The 15,757-nt window shown below is 52.4% G+C and overlaps 3 protein-coding genes across 3 annotated transcripts; 1 reads left to right on the top strand and 2 right to left on the bottom strand.

The window, feature by feature from the left end:
• Window positions 1-1,367: 1,367 nt before the first annotated feature.
• Window positions 1,368-3,802, bottom strand: BO94DRAFT_539716 (alpha-amylase). Its single transcript, XM_025612761.1, has one exon. The coding sequence runs from the start codon at window positions 3,304-3,306 to the stop codon at window positions 1,663-1,665; it is 1,644 nt and encodes a 547-aa protein (XP_025462738.1). The 5' UTR covers window positions 3,307-3,802; the 3' UTR covers window positions 1,368-1,662.
• Window positions 3,803-4,820: 1,018 nt separating this feature from the next.
• Window positions 4,821-12,916, top strand: BO94DRAFT_628249 (alpha-1,3 glucan synthase). Its single transcript, XM_025617470.1, has 7 exons — window positions 4,821-5,478; window positions 5,549-5,724; window positions 5,803-6,605; window positions 6,654-11,751; window positions 11,814-12,019; window positions 12,077-12,590; window positions 12,653-12,916. The coding sequence occupies exons 1-7, from the start codon at window positions 5,122-5,124 to the stop codon at window positions 12,699-12,701; spliced, it is 7,203 nt and encodes a 2,400-aa protein (XP_025462737.1). The 5' UTR covers window positions 4,821-5,121; the 3' UTR covers window positions 12,702-12,916.
• A 684-nt stretch (window positions 12,917-13,600) lies between these two features.
• On the bottom strand, window positions 13,601-15,463 carry BO94DRAFT_526633 (HET domain-containing protein; the record flags this gene model as incomplete). The annotated part of the gene is made up of 1 exon (XM_025610357.1): window positions 13,601-15,463. The coding sequence occupies one exon, from the start codon at window positions 15,461-15,463 to the stop codon at window positions 13,601-13,603; it is 1,863 nt and encodes a 620-aa protein (XP_025462736.1).
• Window positions 15,464-15,757: the final 294 nt, after the last annotated feature.

The raw sequence follows: 15,757 nt of genomic DNA, 5'->3' as shown, positions 1-15,757 counted from the left end.
CTACACCAGCGCGAAGGAGTCGCCGACCTGTCACCCCACCACCGCCAAATCCTGCGGCGTCCTGTGCACCTCCAACTGCGACGTGTCCACCTCATCCACCTCGAAGACCACCAGTGCTTCCTCCTCGACATGCACGTCGGGCACCACCGTCACAGACTACTGGGTCTCATGCGGAGCCACCGCCTGCTCAACGACCAGCTCCGCCACCGTGACCGGCTGCGACGTGACCGCGACCACCACCACCACGGGGCTATACTGCCAGACGAGCGCCAGCATCTGGTCCACCGACGACCAGGGCGAGAACGGGGCGCAGTACTTTGCCACCACCACCGTGACGAAGCCCGAAGAGGTGGCCGCCGGGGGGACGACCTACGTGGTAGGCGCCAACGGCCAAGTCACTCTAGGCGACGGCGACGTCGTGACCGTCCCGACTGAGACGGCTGGCACGACCGTCGTAACGGCGGGCGGTGACGTGCTGACCGTGATACCTGCGGAGCCGACGGTGATTACCGTTGCTGTGACCCCGGTAGAGACCACCAGCACGACATCCAAGTCTACCACCTCATCCAAGTCCAAATCCACCACCAGCAAATCTTCCACCTCGACCTCCACCACGGAAAAAACCTCCACCACCACCACCACCACCACCACCAGCAAGAAAACCACCACAACCAAGACCACCAAGAAAACCACCTCCACCAAAACCACCACAACCGCCGCCGAGACCACCACCGTCAGCGCCAAATGCGTAGGAGGCACCCTCACCAAGTGCTACAATGAACTGGAGTCGCGCTGCTCCGGGGAATGTACGTCATGGCCGTATTTGATCCGCAATGAGTGCATTAATACCTGTATTGCGGAGGTGTATGCCACGTGTGATAATTATTGTCCTGTGGGGTAGTAGATTATATAGAAAGATTACCTAGGGTAGGGTAGGGTTAGATGGCGGGTGGAATCTGATATCATTTTTCTGTGCTATTGTCCGTAGATATATATTTTCTACCGGATACTGATAGATAAGATTCGTTCATATGATTGGGTGGAAACACTCACCGCCCGCGGGTATTCTGCCGCTTTGTACCCCATCACTTTTTTCCTTCATTTATTTTTTACTTCCCGCTTCGTGTAATGGCTACTAAGATCCCAGCCCTTATTTCTTGTCCAGAGTACGGAGTACTACTAGTTGGGTTGAGGACCAAGAAAGCATATGATTGCTGCATCAACGGGATGGATGGATAGGGTTGAAATGTGGGGAATGAAGTCAGGTGTTGATTTCATCTTGGAGTTGATAATGAATTTGTATGTGGTGGAGATAGTGAAACCTTTTAGAATTCTTATGGTTGATTGGTATTAATGCGGTTATCTCTCTGGGTAGAGTCAGAGTACGGGTGGTGGTGGTGGTTGGTGTGTGAGCGGGGAGATCCTGCGTGGAGAATAAGAGTATGCTGTGTTGCATGCAAGTTTGTTGTGCTACTGGTAGGCTTTCGTGTAGATTAGTTCGGCTTATATACACGGATGGAGGTATGATGGAGATGCTGGATTGAGTCTCTGATATGAGGATGATGGTATCATTGAGGTATTGTAGGTGAATTGCTTGCTTAGATGAGATAGGATGGATAAGATAGAGGACTAGCTGAATGAATACCAAGACGAAATCGAGGCTTAGATCCAGAGTGCCAGCATGGCGACTAGAGCCACGAAAAACGGACCCTGTGAAATGAATGGTGCAATGGGATGGCTGCCACCGGACGAAGAGGATGATCCCACCGCAGCCAGTCGTAGCTGCGAGTACGTGGTATTGCTCACATTGTAGCCACACAGACCACTGCCCGGCATCATGTCAGCGGGGAAGAATACCCGCGGTTCGCCTTTATCCATCTGGACGATCAATTCGCTCTGCGTGTTGACTGTGTAGTTGACGCAGTTGAGCACCTCCGTGACTACGGTACTGGCGCCATAGCTCATCGGTAGGGTTAGATCGTAGGCGGAGCCGTTGGACCCCTGGGTTGATAACAGCATAATGACCTGGCGGCCGTTGTTGCCCTTCCAGAAAGCCAGCTCGCTCCCGCCTTGATAGATCGGGTAGGTTTGGGAATCGATGTAGCTGGAATCGAGGGAAATGGCATGTTTGCGAATGGCGTTGAGCTTGGCGATGACGTTATACAGTGTCGCGTTGGTGTTAAAGTCCGTTAGCCACAGGGCCGCGCGGTTGGAGTAGGTGATGAATTGTTCCAGGCCTTGGTAGACCAGCGGGATCCCGTCGTAGAGCATCATGAAGGTGAGGGCGTTTTTGGCAAGCATGATGTCGTCGTTCATGTAGCCCCATCGGTCGACGTCTTGGTCTTCGATGAAGTTGACCATGGCTGGGACGTCGGAGCACAGGTCGTTGATTGTGGCGATTTCTTCGAGGAGGGTCCCTGGTTCGCCGTTGAGGAAGGCGGTGATCATCGAGTAGTAGAGAGGGTAGTTGGGGAGACTGGGGAGATAGTCTCTTTGGTATTTGCACACGTTGGTGGCGTTGGAGTCCATGACCTCGCCGGTCATCCATCCGCCTACGGTCTTGGCGTAGGTGGGGAGAAAGCTGGGGGTTAGGGATTTGGCGGCATCGATTCGAAGACCGTCGACGGAGTAATTGGTCATGATTGATGTACTCCATGTCATTAGGATGTCTTGCACATCGGTATGCTCGGTGTAGAGATCCGGGAGGGCGGTGTAGTTGTCGCCTGTTTGACAGATCTGGGCATCGGTGTAGTTATTCCAGTTGGTGATGATACAGTAGGGGTGGAAGTATGATGAGCCGTTGAACTGAGGAAAGACGGTGTAGTCGATGGTGGTGGCGGGATTGCTGCCGTCGGTGTTGTAGGCGACATTGTTGATGACGACGTCGAGCAGCAAGTACATGTCTCGGGCGTGCAATTCCTCGCTCAGTTTGAGGAGATCATCCTGGGTACCGAAATGGGAATTGAGCTCGTAGAGATCCAGAGGCCAGTAGCCATGATAGGCCTCGCCGTCTTTGTTTCGGCCGTCGATGTTCTTCGTGACGGGGGAGATCATGACCGCATCGAAACCCATGCCTTGGATGTAATCAAGCTTGTCGATCGTCCCCTGCCAAGTCCCCCCACAATAATTGGCTTCGGTGGTATTGCATGGCGCGGTGGTGGACCCGTTGGTGAGGGCGAACCGATCTGTCATGGTTTGATAGATGGATCGGGTCTTCCATTGTTGGGTGGAGGCAGCTGCGGAGAGATCAACGCAGCCGCTGAGGAGGCCGAGGGCTACGAGCCATTGATTCCGGAGAGAAAACATCTTGACCGTAGCCGGACTCAATTTCATTGAAACACCTTGTGGAGGCTTTTTGTTCCGTGGTTTATGTGGTTGGTTGTTGATTGGTGGGAGAAATGAATGAATGATGACGAATAACAGCTTACTCTAACGAATGTTTGAAACGAATGTTGTTGGAGGGTTCAAGGGATCCAGCTGAGCAGACCGTTGAGCATGATGGGGAGAGGATTGAGTACGTTGCTCCCGGGCTGGGAAAGGGGCAAGGAAAGCAGAACAAATCAAGGCCACGCGATGTCGGGGGCGGACCAACGACACTATATTAAGACCAGGGTGCCGGGCCGGGGGGAGGATGCTGACCAGACACCAGAGGCCAAAAGGGGCTGCCTAACATCCGGAGCAAATGTGTCTCAATCCACCCCCATCGCTGGCAGCGTCGCTGTTGCAGAGTCCCTTATCTTGATTCCTCTTTTCCCCATGTCCATCGAGAATTATGAATATTCAATACGGGATTGGGATCATGTTTGATCGAGGCTACCTGGGAATAATCTCGAGGACGGTCGCAGCATTTAAGTCGGCACTTCCCCCAGGATTAATGAAATTGTTGGGGGGGAGACTGACGAATTCCTCCGACCCGGTTAGGGCTAGTCGGGCTCTAACAAGGCGAGCCAGGCACGAAGGAAATTGCACGCCCCCACCTTCGGCTGGGAGAGGCGCTCGAGCGTCGCACTTCGCAGTGCTTGGCTGGTGGATGCCGGCCATGCATGGTCCGTCACACAAGTCACATTGCGTAAGTCGAGGTGCCCCGCCCCACAGGCCTTGTCATCCTGTGGTTCAGGTGGGGCCAACCAGAGTGGGGGCCAACCAACCAGCGAGTCACAAGGCGGGCTGCACCTGGCTAGGCTTTCCGAACCGAACCGAAAAAAAGCTTCGGTGGCAGAGTGGCGAGATAAGCGGTTAAAATTTTATAAGGCCGACCAGCCTGCCAAGCTCACTATGTCCGAAAGTCTGCCACACCTCGCTGGTCTCTGGCCCCAATCACCGGCTCGGTGCGGGGTGGAAGTTTCACACCATGCAGGAGGGGGGGGGGGGGGGGGTGGGAAGAGCCTGAGAAGAAAAGAAAGATAAAGGGGAAAGCATCCGATGCAGCCCGGACAGGAGAACTACTGAACTAGGTATCCCCCGTTCCAACAAAATAGACCGATTTATCCGGTAATGCGAAGATCGAATCCCCGGGGTTCGGTGATCTGGCTGTGGTTCCTGAATTCGGGACTATCATCAGTAGTCAGAGGTGCTAATTGGACATCAGCCCGTGCGGTCGACCAATGGAGCATCGCCTCGTAATCATCGCTCGAATGAGGCCCTCGTTCGATCGCGTGGTGCTATCAATAGTAGTACCTGACTGGGGAGGACTCCATAATGGGTTCACGTATCAATTCTTCTGCCTGCTGCTCACTTGACCTCTTTCCCTCCACCTCCCATCCATTCTTCCACGAGATTCCTGCCCCAAGCTTTTCATCGTCCTCGCCCTCCTTCTCCCTCCCCATCTCGTTTGCCGTTCCTTTTTCCGACCATTTCCGTTCGCTTTCCACACCTCGCGCATCGTTATTTTATTTTTATTAGTTTTAATTTCTTTTCGGACCGCTTGTCCCTCGTTTAGCTCGGTCCGGTCAAGAGCAAAGGCAGACGGAACTCCTTCTCGCGTGTTCTCGCGTGTTCTGCATCCCGTGGAACCTGGGGAAACGGTCGGCCGATGACGGGCGCGTAGAAGATCCGGGTGAAGTGAAGTGGTTCGTTCTCCTGTCAACCTCGAGCAGCGGACGGTTCCGCGTCCCAGCCAACATGAAACGGCTGATCGCCGGCCTCGTTCCGGCCCTTGTGGCCTGGCAGACCGCCGCATGGCCCTACAATGAATCCCTCGTCGACTACAACTTCAACCAGAACAAGACCGCCACAAACCCCGCCGATTATTGGGGTCAATGGCCCAATCATACCGGCGATTACTATCCTTCGCCGGACAACTGGCGCTTCCCATTCTACACCCTCATGCTGGATCGCTTTGTCAACGGAGATCCCACCAATGACAATTTCAATAAATCCGTGTGGGAACATGATCTGTGGTCCACCCAGATGCGCCATGGGGGGGATGTGGTGGGTTTGGTGGATACGCTGGACTATCTCCAGGGCATGGGCATCAAGGTGGGTGCACAGGACACAATTATAGCGGGGAATCAAGAACTTAGGCCATCATACTGATCAATTGGCCTAGGGAATCTACCTGGCTGGCACCATTCTCATGAATCAGCCCTGGGGCTACGATGGTTATTCCGCTCTCGACACCACCCTGATGGATGGCCATTACGGAACCCTGGCTCAATGGCGAAATGCCATCACCGAGATCCACAAGCGAGGCATGTACGTCATCTTCGACAATACACTTGCGACGTATGTAGTCCCATCCCCTCTGATTCCGGCCCATAGGAATAATTAGCTATCACGATAGCGTCTAATGTCGCCTCGTAGAATGGGGGATTTGATCGGATTTGACGGCTATCTGAATGTCACAGCACCCTTCACAGTGGGAGAGCATGAAGTCCAGTGGAAGACCGATCGTCAATACGTGGACTTTCGGTTCGGGAATACCTACAATGACACATGCGATTATCCCCGGTTTTGGTTCGAAACCGGCTATCCCGTGCAGAAGACCGTGACCGACTCTTTGGTCGGTTGTTATGACAGTGATTTCGACCAGTATGGTGATATCGAAGCCTTTGGAGTCTTTCCGGATTGGAAACGTGAATTGGCCAAGTTTGCCTCCGTGCAGGACCGCCTGCGTGAGTGGTATCCGTCTGTCCGAGAACGACTCATCCGGCATTCGTGTATGATTATTTACCAGCTCGACATTGATGGCTTCCGATATGACAAGGCAACACAGGCCACGGTCGATGCCCTGGGAGATATGTCCTCTGCCTACCGCGAGTGTGCTCGTGCCGTAGGAAAGGAGAATTTCTTCATTGCCGGAGAAATCACTGGAGGCAATACCTTTGGTTCCATTTTCTTGGGACGAGGTCGACAGCCGGATCAGTATCCGGCCTCAGCTGAAGTCGCCATGAATCTCACCGACACTTCAACGCCCCAGTACTTTTTGCGGGAAAAGGGCAAGAATGCGATCGACGGTGCCGCCTTTCATTACTCCATCTATCGCGCGCTCACGCGGTTCCTAGGAATGGATGGAAGTTTATCCGCCGGCTATGATGTCTCGGTGGATTTTGTCACTGCCTGGAATGAGATGGTGATTTCGAACGATTTGGTTAATGCCAATACCGGTAATGCCTTTCCCTTGAGGACCGAATCAAGAAACTGACAAATGCCAGGTGTATTCGATCCTCGTCACATGTACGGTGTCACCAATCAAGACGTCTTTCGCTGGCCGACCTTGGAGAAGGGAACCGAACGCCAACTGCTGGGTCAATTCGTTACCACTTTGCTTCTGCCCGGAATTCCCCTTCTCCTCTGGGGTGAGGAACAGGCATTCTATGTCCTGGACGCCACGGCGGCCAACTACATCTTCGGTCGTCAAGCCATGTCCCCGGCAACCGCCTGGATGGTTCATGGGTGTTTCTCCCTGGATTCATCAACCTACTACAAGTGGCCCATCACCAGGGGTCGCGAAGCCTGCCACGATGTCACCGTGACGTATGATCATCGGGACCCCTCGCACCCGGCTCGCAATATCATCAAACATATGTACCAGATGCGTATCGATTTCCCCGTGCTCAATGATGGTTACAACGTCACGAAACTGTCAAACCACACCGAGAATGTGTACTACCCGGGATCGAACGGAACCGCCACCGAAACTGGTCTCTATTCGGTGCTGCGTGATATCAGCTCCAGCTTTCAGGACTTGGGATCGGATGATAAAAATCAGGCAGTTTGGCTAGTCTATCATAATACGAACCGGACCATCGAATACTCATTTGACTGCACGGAAAGCACCGCATTGATCTCTCCTTTTGATACCGGCACCACGGTCAAGAACCTCTTTTACCCCTTCGATGAACATGAACTCATCAGCAGCCCGAAGAAGCTGGGCCTCAACGGTTCCACGGCATATAACGGCTGCCTTTCCAATATGACACTGGAGGCTTACGGATTCCGGGCATATGTCCCACGCGCTCGCTTCACCAAGCCTCGTCCCATGATCACGAGTTTCTCCCCAGGTCATGATGTTCCTGTGCGCTCTACGGTCGCACCCAATGAGGACGAGACAATTCAGATCAAGCTTTACTTTTCCGAAGCAATGGATTGTGATTCGGTCACCAGTTCCATCTATCTGAATTCCAGTACAGAAATTGGGAAAGTTCCATCTATAGACACAGATAGTGTCAGTTGCAAAGCTGCCACGCTCAATGAGACTGGCAGCACCTGGACCGGCTTTATTCCTAGCGCCTGGGTTTGGCAGGGCAATTTGACCGGCGTTTACAATGGTATTCACCGTGTGACTGTCAACAACGCCACCAATACCTACAAGAACGAGACCACTGACGCGGTTGATCATTTCCTTCTCCGTGTGGGCCAAATTGACAACCCTATGATTTATTACACCGCCAACTACTCCAGCAGTTTACTTCATGAATACTCTAATGGCTCGCTGTACATCCAACACCACGCCGCTGGTGCGGATAAGTGGCGATACTCGACTAATTGGGGATCCTCGTTCTCCGACTGGATGGATTACACCGGCGGAAACACCACCATCACTGAGAATTCGTGGTCAGGTACCAGCAAACAGGCCTGGAAAGGCTACCATGTCCGCGCCGAGTACTGGAGTCAGTGGACGGGTAGTAGTGATTATGTGCAGGAAGGAGACACTGATTGGACCAAACCCCCCCGGCGCTTCCCACACATCTTTTGGGAAGGCCCCTACAACGAGTATGGATATGATGCCGGCTTGGATAGCGTGATACGCCAGGATCCGAGTGATGGGCTCTGGAAGTACCACTTCACGTACGAGTGGCCTGCATATGGTCAGGTGAGCATCTGGGGAATGAATCCCGATGGTGAGCCCGACGAGGGATGGGTGATGGGCGATGCCGACAATGACACTATCCTGGATCGGATGCCCCCATCGTCCCTCTCAGAGACAGTCATCAATATAACCCAGCATCCCCCTTCGCCATACATCTCCTGGAAGCTCGTGATCAACGACGGCACTCAGCAATATCAACTCTTCCCCGTGGGACACCAAGCGACGCAGATTGCGTTATTTGTGCTATTCTGGATTGTGCCTCCTCTCACGGCTGCGGCCTGCGTCTGGGTCTTTATTCAGTCGTTCTACAAGGTTAAATTCAACCAGGTCGGTGTGGACCAGAAGGAATCGGGCTTCACGCTTGCCTTGCGCCGGCGGTTGAAAAGAAAACCCCAAGGTGGAGAGTACAACCGCCTCAATCCTCTGATGCGACTGGCCAATAAGTCAGGCTTGCTACAAACTGCCACCCCGTACATCAGCGCCGCGGCCGGAAAGCGCCGCATGGTTTTGATCGCCACGATGGAGTACGATATTGAAGATTGGGCGATCAAGATCAAGATCGGCGGTCTTGGCGTCATGGCACAGTTAATGGGGAAGACCCTCAGCCACCAGGATTTGATCTGGGTGGTGCCCTGCGTGGGAGACGTGGAGTACCCCGTTGATACTCCGGCCGAGCCTATGACGGTGATCATCATGGGGATGGAATACGAGGTGCAAGTCCAATACCATTTCCTCAACAATATCACCTATATTCTTCTGGACGCCCCCGTCTTTCGCCAACAATCAAAATCCAATCCCTACCCCGCCCGTATGGATGATCTTCAGAGTGCCGTCTATTACTCTGCTTGGAATCAGTGCATCGCAGCTGCTTGCAAGCGGTTCCCGATTGATTTATATCATATCAATGACTACCACGGCTCCCTGGCCCCTCTCTACTTATTACCGGAGACGATACCTGTCTGCTTATCTTTGCACAATGCGGAATTTCAAGGTCTTTGGCCTTTGCGCACGGCAACTGAACGGGAAGAGGTACGGACGGTGTTCAATCTTAATGCCGAGACAGTCCAGCAGTACGTGCAGTTTGGCGAGGTGTTCAACTTGCTTCATGCTGCTGCTAGCTATTTGCGCATCCACCAGCAGGGCTTTGGTGCGGTAGGCGTGTCTAGAAAGTATGGCAAACGATCTTACGCCCGGTACCCGATCTTTTGGGGGTTGCATAAAGTGGGCAACCTTCCAAACCCCGACCCCTCTGACTTGGGTGAATGGAGCAAAGAGCAAGCCATGGCCGCCCAACGAGGCGAAGTAGGAGTCGATCCGGACTATGAATCCAGTCGTGCTGCACTTCGGCTTCAAGCGCAAGAATGGGCTGGTCTCGAGAAGAACCCCGATGCTGACCTGTTCGTGTTCGTCGGCCGCTGGTCTATGCAAAAAGGCGTTGATCTGATTGCCGACATCATGCCCTCCATTATCGAAGCCAACCCCAACGTTCAATTGATCTGTGTTGGACCTGTTATTGACCTCTATGGAAAGTTTGCCGCCTTGAAGCTCGATCAGATGATGAAGATCTATCCGGGTCGCGTCTTCTCCCGGCCTGAATTCACCAGTCTTCCGCCGTATATCTTCTCAGGAGCAGAGTTTGCTTTGATTCCCTCGCGAGATGAACCCTTCGGACTCGTGGCGGTGGAATTTGGTCGGAAGGGTGCATTAGGTGTTGGAGCTCGCGTGGGTGGATTGGGTCAAATGCCGGGATGGTGGTATAATGTGGAGTCGACCTCGACCTTCCACTTACTGGATCAATTCAGACAAGCCATCGACGCGGCCTTGGAATCGAAGCCGGAAACCCGTGCTAAAATGCGCGCTCGTTCAGCCAAACAGCGTTTCCCCGTGGCCCAATGGGTGGAGGACTTGGAAATCCTCCAAACCACCTCGATTCAGGTCCACAATAAGATGATCAAAGACCACGGCCGCTCGTTGACTCCCTTCATGAATAGCTTCCGCGGCAGCGTGTCATCCCGGCCGCAGAGTTCTGCCTGGACACCCATGCAGAGTTCTCTGGCTCCCACTCGGAACAGCAGCCATACCAATCTCAACCGACTTAGCGAGTTCATCGCCCCATCCGAGCCTACCGAGAGAGTCGTCTCCGGCCTGCAACGCAAACTCTCGCTGGGAGTCCGTTCCGGCCCTGGCCATCATCCTCGCTCCGCCCGGGCCGAAGGCGCCCAGGAAGATCTGCCCGTGACACAGGAGATTCCCGAAGATATAACCGTTGATGGCGACACTGATGATCCTCAAGACAATGAATATGTTCCCAATCCCGCCGAATTGGAGGCCGCACGTCGCATGCAGGCCGCTCAGCGATCGGGGCCTCCGGCGACCAACCCTCGCTCCTCCAATTATAGTCAACCTCCGACTAGTCCTGGCGCACCGTTGTCGCCTTCTATGGGCGAGCTCGGTCTTCTGCCTCCTGCGGGGCTCAAGGAGGTGAACAACCGGTTGAGTAGCGCGTCTCTGCTGTCTGTCGACATGGTAGTAGGACAAAAGAAAGACTTTCGGTTGCAGAAAGTTGATCCCTTTTTCACCGATAGTACCGGCGAATATGCCAACCTCTTCGAGCAGAAGCTGCAGAATCTTACTGGTGGCAACTCCGAGTTAGAACTCTGCATCGAAGAATACTTGATCAACAGCGAAAAGGAATGGTTTGACCGATTCCACGACGCCAAGCTGGGTCGCTTGAAGTCTCCATCACCCTCGGTTTTCCGTGACAAGCAGGGAGCTGTGTCCGTCACCTCTCGTGAGGACGGGTCTAGTTTCCAGATGGGGAGCAGTCATGAGAATGAATCCGACGTCGACGACGAGTTCCTGCTCGGCAAAGACTACAGCCCTCCGGCCGGTGTCCGACTTTGGATGCAAATCCGCATTGGCACTTGGCCGGTCTACTCCATGATTCTCGCCTTGGGTCAGATTCTCGCGGCCAATTCCTACCAAATCACGCTGTTGACTGGTGAAGTCGGAGAAACTGCAGTCAAACTCTATGCCATCGCGACGACCTACCTGATTGCCTCGATTTGCTGGTGGCTGGTCTACCGCTATTTCAAATCCGTTGTCTGTCTGTCTCTTCCCTGGTTCTTCTATGGCCTGGCCTTCCTTCTCATCGGCTCTGCTCACTGGACGGAGAACTCTACCGGCCGTGCCTGGATTCAGAATGTCGGAAGCGGCGTTTACGCTGTGGCTTCTGCCAGTGGCTCCTTATTCTTTGCGTTAAACTTTGGCGATGAAGGAGGCGCTCCGATGGAGGTTTGGATCTTCCGGGCTTGTATTGTCCAAGGTCTCCAGTCGGCATATGTGATCGCACTCTGGTACTGGGGATCGGTCTTGACGAAAGCCTCCAGTGCGGGCACCTCCACAACCACCAGTGGAATTTCTGGGTCCTGGAAAATGACGTACGCCTTCCCTGTGACTAGAAATTCACCTCTATCCCCCGCTAACCTTATTATCCTTCTAGTGCCATCTGCTACCCCATCGCTTTAGCCTTGTCTATCGTCGGGGTCCTCCTCTTCCGCGGCTTGCCCAACTACTACCACCAATCCCCAGGCAAGATCGCTTCCTTCTACAAAGCAGTCCTCCGTCGAAAGATCGTCCTCTGGAACTTCGTCTTCGTCATCCTCCAAAACTTCTTCCTGAGTGCCCCCTACGGCCGAAACTGGAACTGTACACTCCCCCTCCCACCCATCTACCCACCCACACCACTAACCACACCACATCTAGTCCTCTGGTCCTCAACCCACGCTCACGCCTGGGAAATCGTCATCCTCTGCATTGTCTTCTTCGGCTTCGTCTGGTGCGGCTTCCTCTACATCGTCAGCCGCTACCTCAAAGCCCACAGCTGGTCCTTACCCCTAATTGCCTGCGGCCTGGGCGCTCCCCGCTGGGCCCAAATCTGGTGGGGCGTCTCGGGGATCGGCTACTTCCTTCCATGGGTATCCGGGGGCTACGTCGGGGGAGCTCTCGCGTCCCGCAGTCTATGGCTCTGGCTCGGTGTCTTGGATAGTATCCAGGGCCTTGGGTTCGGAATTATCCTCCTGCAAACCCTGACACGCACGCATATGCTCTTCACGTTGATCTGCTCGCAGGTCCTCGGGTCGATTGCTACCATTGCGGCGAGAGGATTCGGGCCGAATAAATTGGGTCCCGGGCCGATTTCCCCGGATCCGACTTTTGGGGTTAGTGCGGTGGCTAATGCGTGGTTTTGGGTCGGGTTGTTTTGTCAGTTGGTTATTTGGTATGTTCTCCTCCTTTTCCTGGATGAGTTGTGGGTGAGTGTATGCTGATTGTGGATGACAGTGCCGGGTTCTTGCTTTTCTTCCGAAAGGAACAGCTTGCTAAGCCTTAAGGTGCGGCGCATGGGATTGTTGGGGAGTAGTGGGGTTTTCGTCTCCCCCCTATCGTGGGAATCGGGACAACATATATAGTAACAAGATGGGGCAGGCTCGGGTTGGATGTCTTGCTATCTTGTTCTCTTTTCTTAGATCGGATAGTGACGCAGATACAGATGCAGTGATGTAGATATATATACATGTAATTTTTCACAATAGATTCATCTACCAGGGATAGATGTCTGCCGGCTTTCACGAGCCATATCGTTTCCTTCTGTTTTTGAATCGTACATACGCGGATTGATGTGTTTTCCAAACTTTAAGAACAAATAATATAGCATGGTCTTGAGCCAGGGTTTCTAGGATAAAGAAATAATATGAGTGTGAGTGGGTAAATGACGGACACTGTCAGGGCCTTGAGCTTCAATTTCGTCGAGGAATTCATACGTCACATACAGTAGATGGATGTATCATAGTGCTTCAGACGAGGATCATCATCAACAATAACCACAACAATAGCCCTAAGCATGAGTTTCCAACGGTCGAGAATCTCCAACCTGAACCCGTTATTATCAAGCAATACACACGATAATATGGAATCCGGAACGGAACATCAACCCTAACGAGCATACTACTCCATAATCACCCATTCATACTACCCCCGATCATTCAACAGATAAGAAATCTTACCAAATTATCCATTCGGATTGATTGTATTCTGTATATATAGGAAAGCATTATGGTGGTTACAGTTGGCCGAAACAGAGCGGGAACATTCTGTACAACTGGGGGATTGGTGAGAGTTTGCATGGGGGGATATGAAAAAGGGTCTACATTGTATATAGCAATCGGTCTAGCTGGGTGTGAGCAAGTCGATAAGACCCCTAAAGTGGTATATTCAAGTACAAAACAATCATCATTCCAGAACAACAGTTTTAAACTGTCTCTCCGCTTCAGCCCACCTCTTGAGAAAGATCTGTCCCACTCCGATACGGCGCGCGATACCATCATTCGTTGACCGTCCGATAAGCATCACATTCACCACATTCACGCCCATGAATTTTGCATAGGCCGGGAAATTAGGATCGGGCAGTTGTCCTCGTTCATTCCGAGGTAATATATCCAGGAAGTCATGATCGTCATTTTCAGCATCTAATGCCAGGTCAAGATCGAAATGTGGGTTCTTTGATACCGACAAGAGTAAAAACTCTCCTTTCCACGGTGAGGAAGGGGTTTTAAAATATTCTGCGATCCATATAGCCCCTACCAGGCTTCCACCAGAGGAACGAATGCAGAAAGGCCACCTCGAAAATTGATTGAGAGGTTTTCCATCTGGATAGTGCACGCTAAAGTATGCAACTTGACAATGGACCATGAGAAGGCGATCTATAGATGAGGGCAGTCTGATGTGGTCGATTGTGAAAAGGCCATTATGCAGTTGGGGGCCAAAGGCTCCCTCCCAATATGAATCATAGGTCGGCCATATGGTCATCAGGCGAGACACTGTCGCAGTGCAGAGGTTAATGTCACCTGGAAATGGACTGCCGATACACCCTGCCTCCCATGCTGCACATATGCAGGGTATGATTTCCCGTCTCTGCAACTCGTAGCTGGCCTCCCATTTGGTGTCTGGGGCCGGTTTGCTAACCCTCATATTGACAGTGGATTCAATTATCTCCGCCTTTGCCCAAATGGCTAGAGGAGCGGCGCTTGGGAGATGGCGGATCTCACCAGGGTGCGATGCCCAAGACCATGAAGGAAATTCGCGTTCAATCTGAGTGAGCTGACGACGACCTATTGAATATGGATGCCACAGCATGGCTCGATCAATCTGTTGCAGAGGAATTCCGTAGTGGTGATTTCCTTGCCCATAGTGCTCATTCAAGATAGCCGTGAATGCGCGTATCTTATCCGAGACGAACGTGAGGCTTCGCGCGGTGTATCGATCTAATGTAGAGAAATAGCTATCTAGTGAATAATAGCTAGCCCATGCAGTCGAATCCCCGAGTTTCTCCGAGATAAGTCTGGGGTAATAGAGGCCTTTGTCCAGATATACAAGACCACAGTCGGTGAAACATATTAGTTTTTGAGAGAACATCTCTTCCTGGAAGGTCCAGCCTCTGCTCGCCCATCTGGTTTGTTGCATGCACGTAGCCAAGGGTTGAGATAGTTGGACTATGGTGTCGTCGTAAAGCTGAAGCGTGATTTGCTCCCATTCTCGCCTCTTGCTCACTCCGGGTAATCCATAGAGGGAGTTCTCCCCCGCCTGCGCAACAAGAGTACAGGCGGCGTTGCGATAGATATGATTCATCTGGTCAATTTGTTCCTGGACCTCGGTCTGATCTTGTTGATTGATACATAGTTGGTCCACCCACAGAAATCTAAATCCCATCTTTTGGCACGCGATTAGCGCGTCTCGGATAGTTGCGGGTAGTTGATGTCGATCAAATGACCCCGAAGGTGGGACTTGAATTTTCTTCACATTTCCAAACACATAACTGAGGGCAAGATATCGACAATGAGCGGGTGCATAGATGACATGGTCATGCTGAACATCAATCACCTTCAGCCTTTGCAGGGTATGATTGGACAGTCCGACTTTTTTTGCCTCGACTGTCGTATTTAACCACACCGACACCTCATTCCAGTGGATAGAAGCATCCAGAATGGGAACAGTGTCCCGCCTGACATCCTCGCCATCATAGCCAAGTATATGAAAACGGCCGGACCGAGTTGATTGTCTCCATAAAGTGAATCTTAGGCCATCACGTAGCGACATAGAATTGACACGAATGCCAAGGTTGGGATATATGCTGAGCTTGAACTGTTGTGTGTTGATGAGATTCCTGTCATGATGTAGAAACTCTTTCGGGAATGACAGAATGCCTTTGACAACGATTTGACAGAAATGACATTCTGGGGCCCGATCCAGAAATTCTGAAAAGGTCGCACTGTACTCCACTCCACTAATTATCTCACAGTCAACTAAATGCGGCATCCTCAAATGGTTGCACGTAGAGCATAAATATGGGCTGTTGATGTTCACATCGATGGAGCATGTGTTGCAGTTGCC

This window comes from Aspergillus sclerotioniger, assembly GCF_003184525.1.
Source record: "Aspergillus sclerotioniger CBS 115572 chromosome Unknown BO94scaffold_38, whole genome shotgun sequence".
NCBI lineage: Eukaryota > Fungi > Ascomycota > Eurotiomycetes > Eurotiales > Aspergillaceae > Aspergillus > Aspergillus sclerotioniger.
This window is presented reverse-complemented; position numbering and strand designations above follow the sequence as displayed.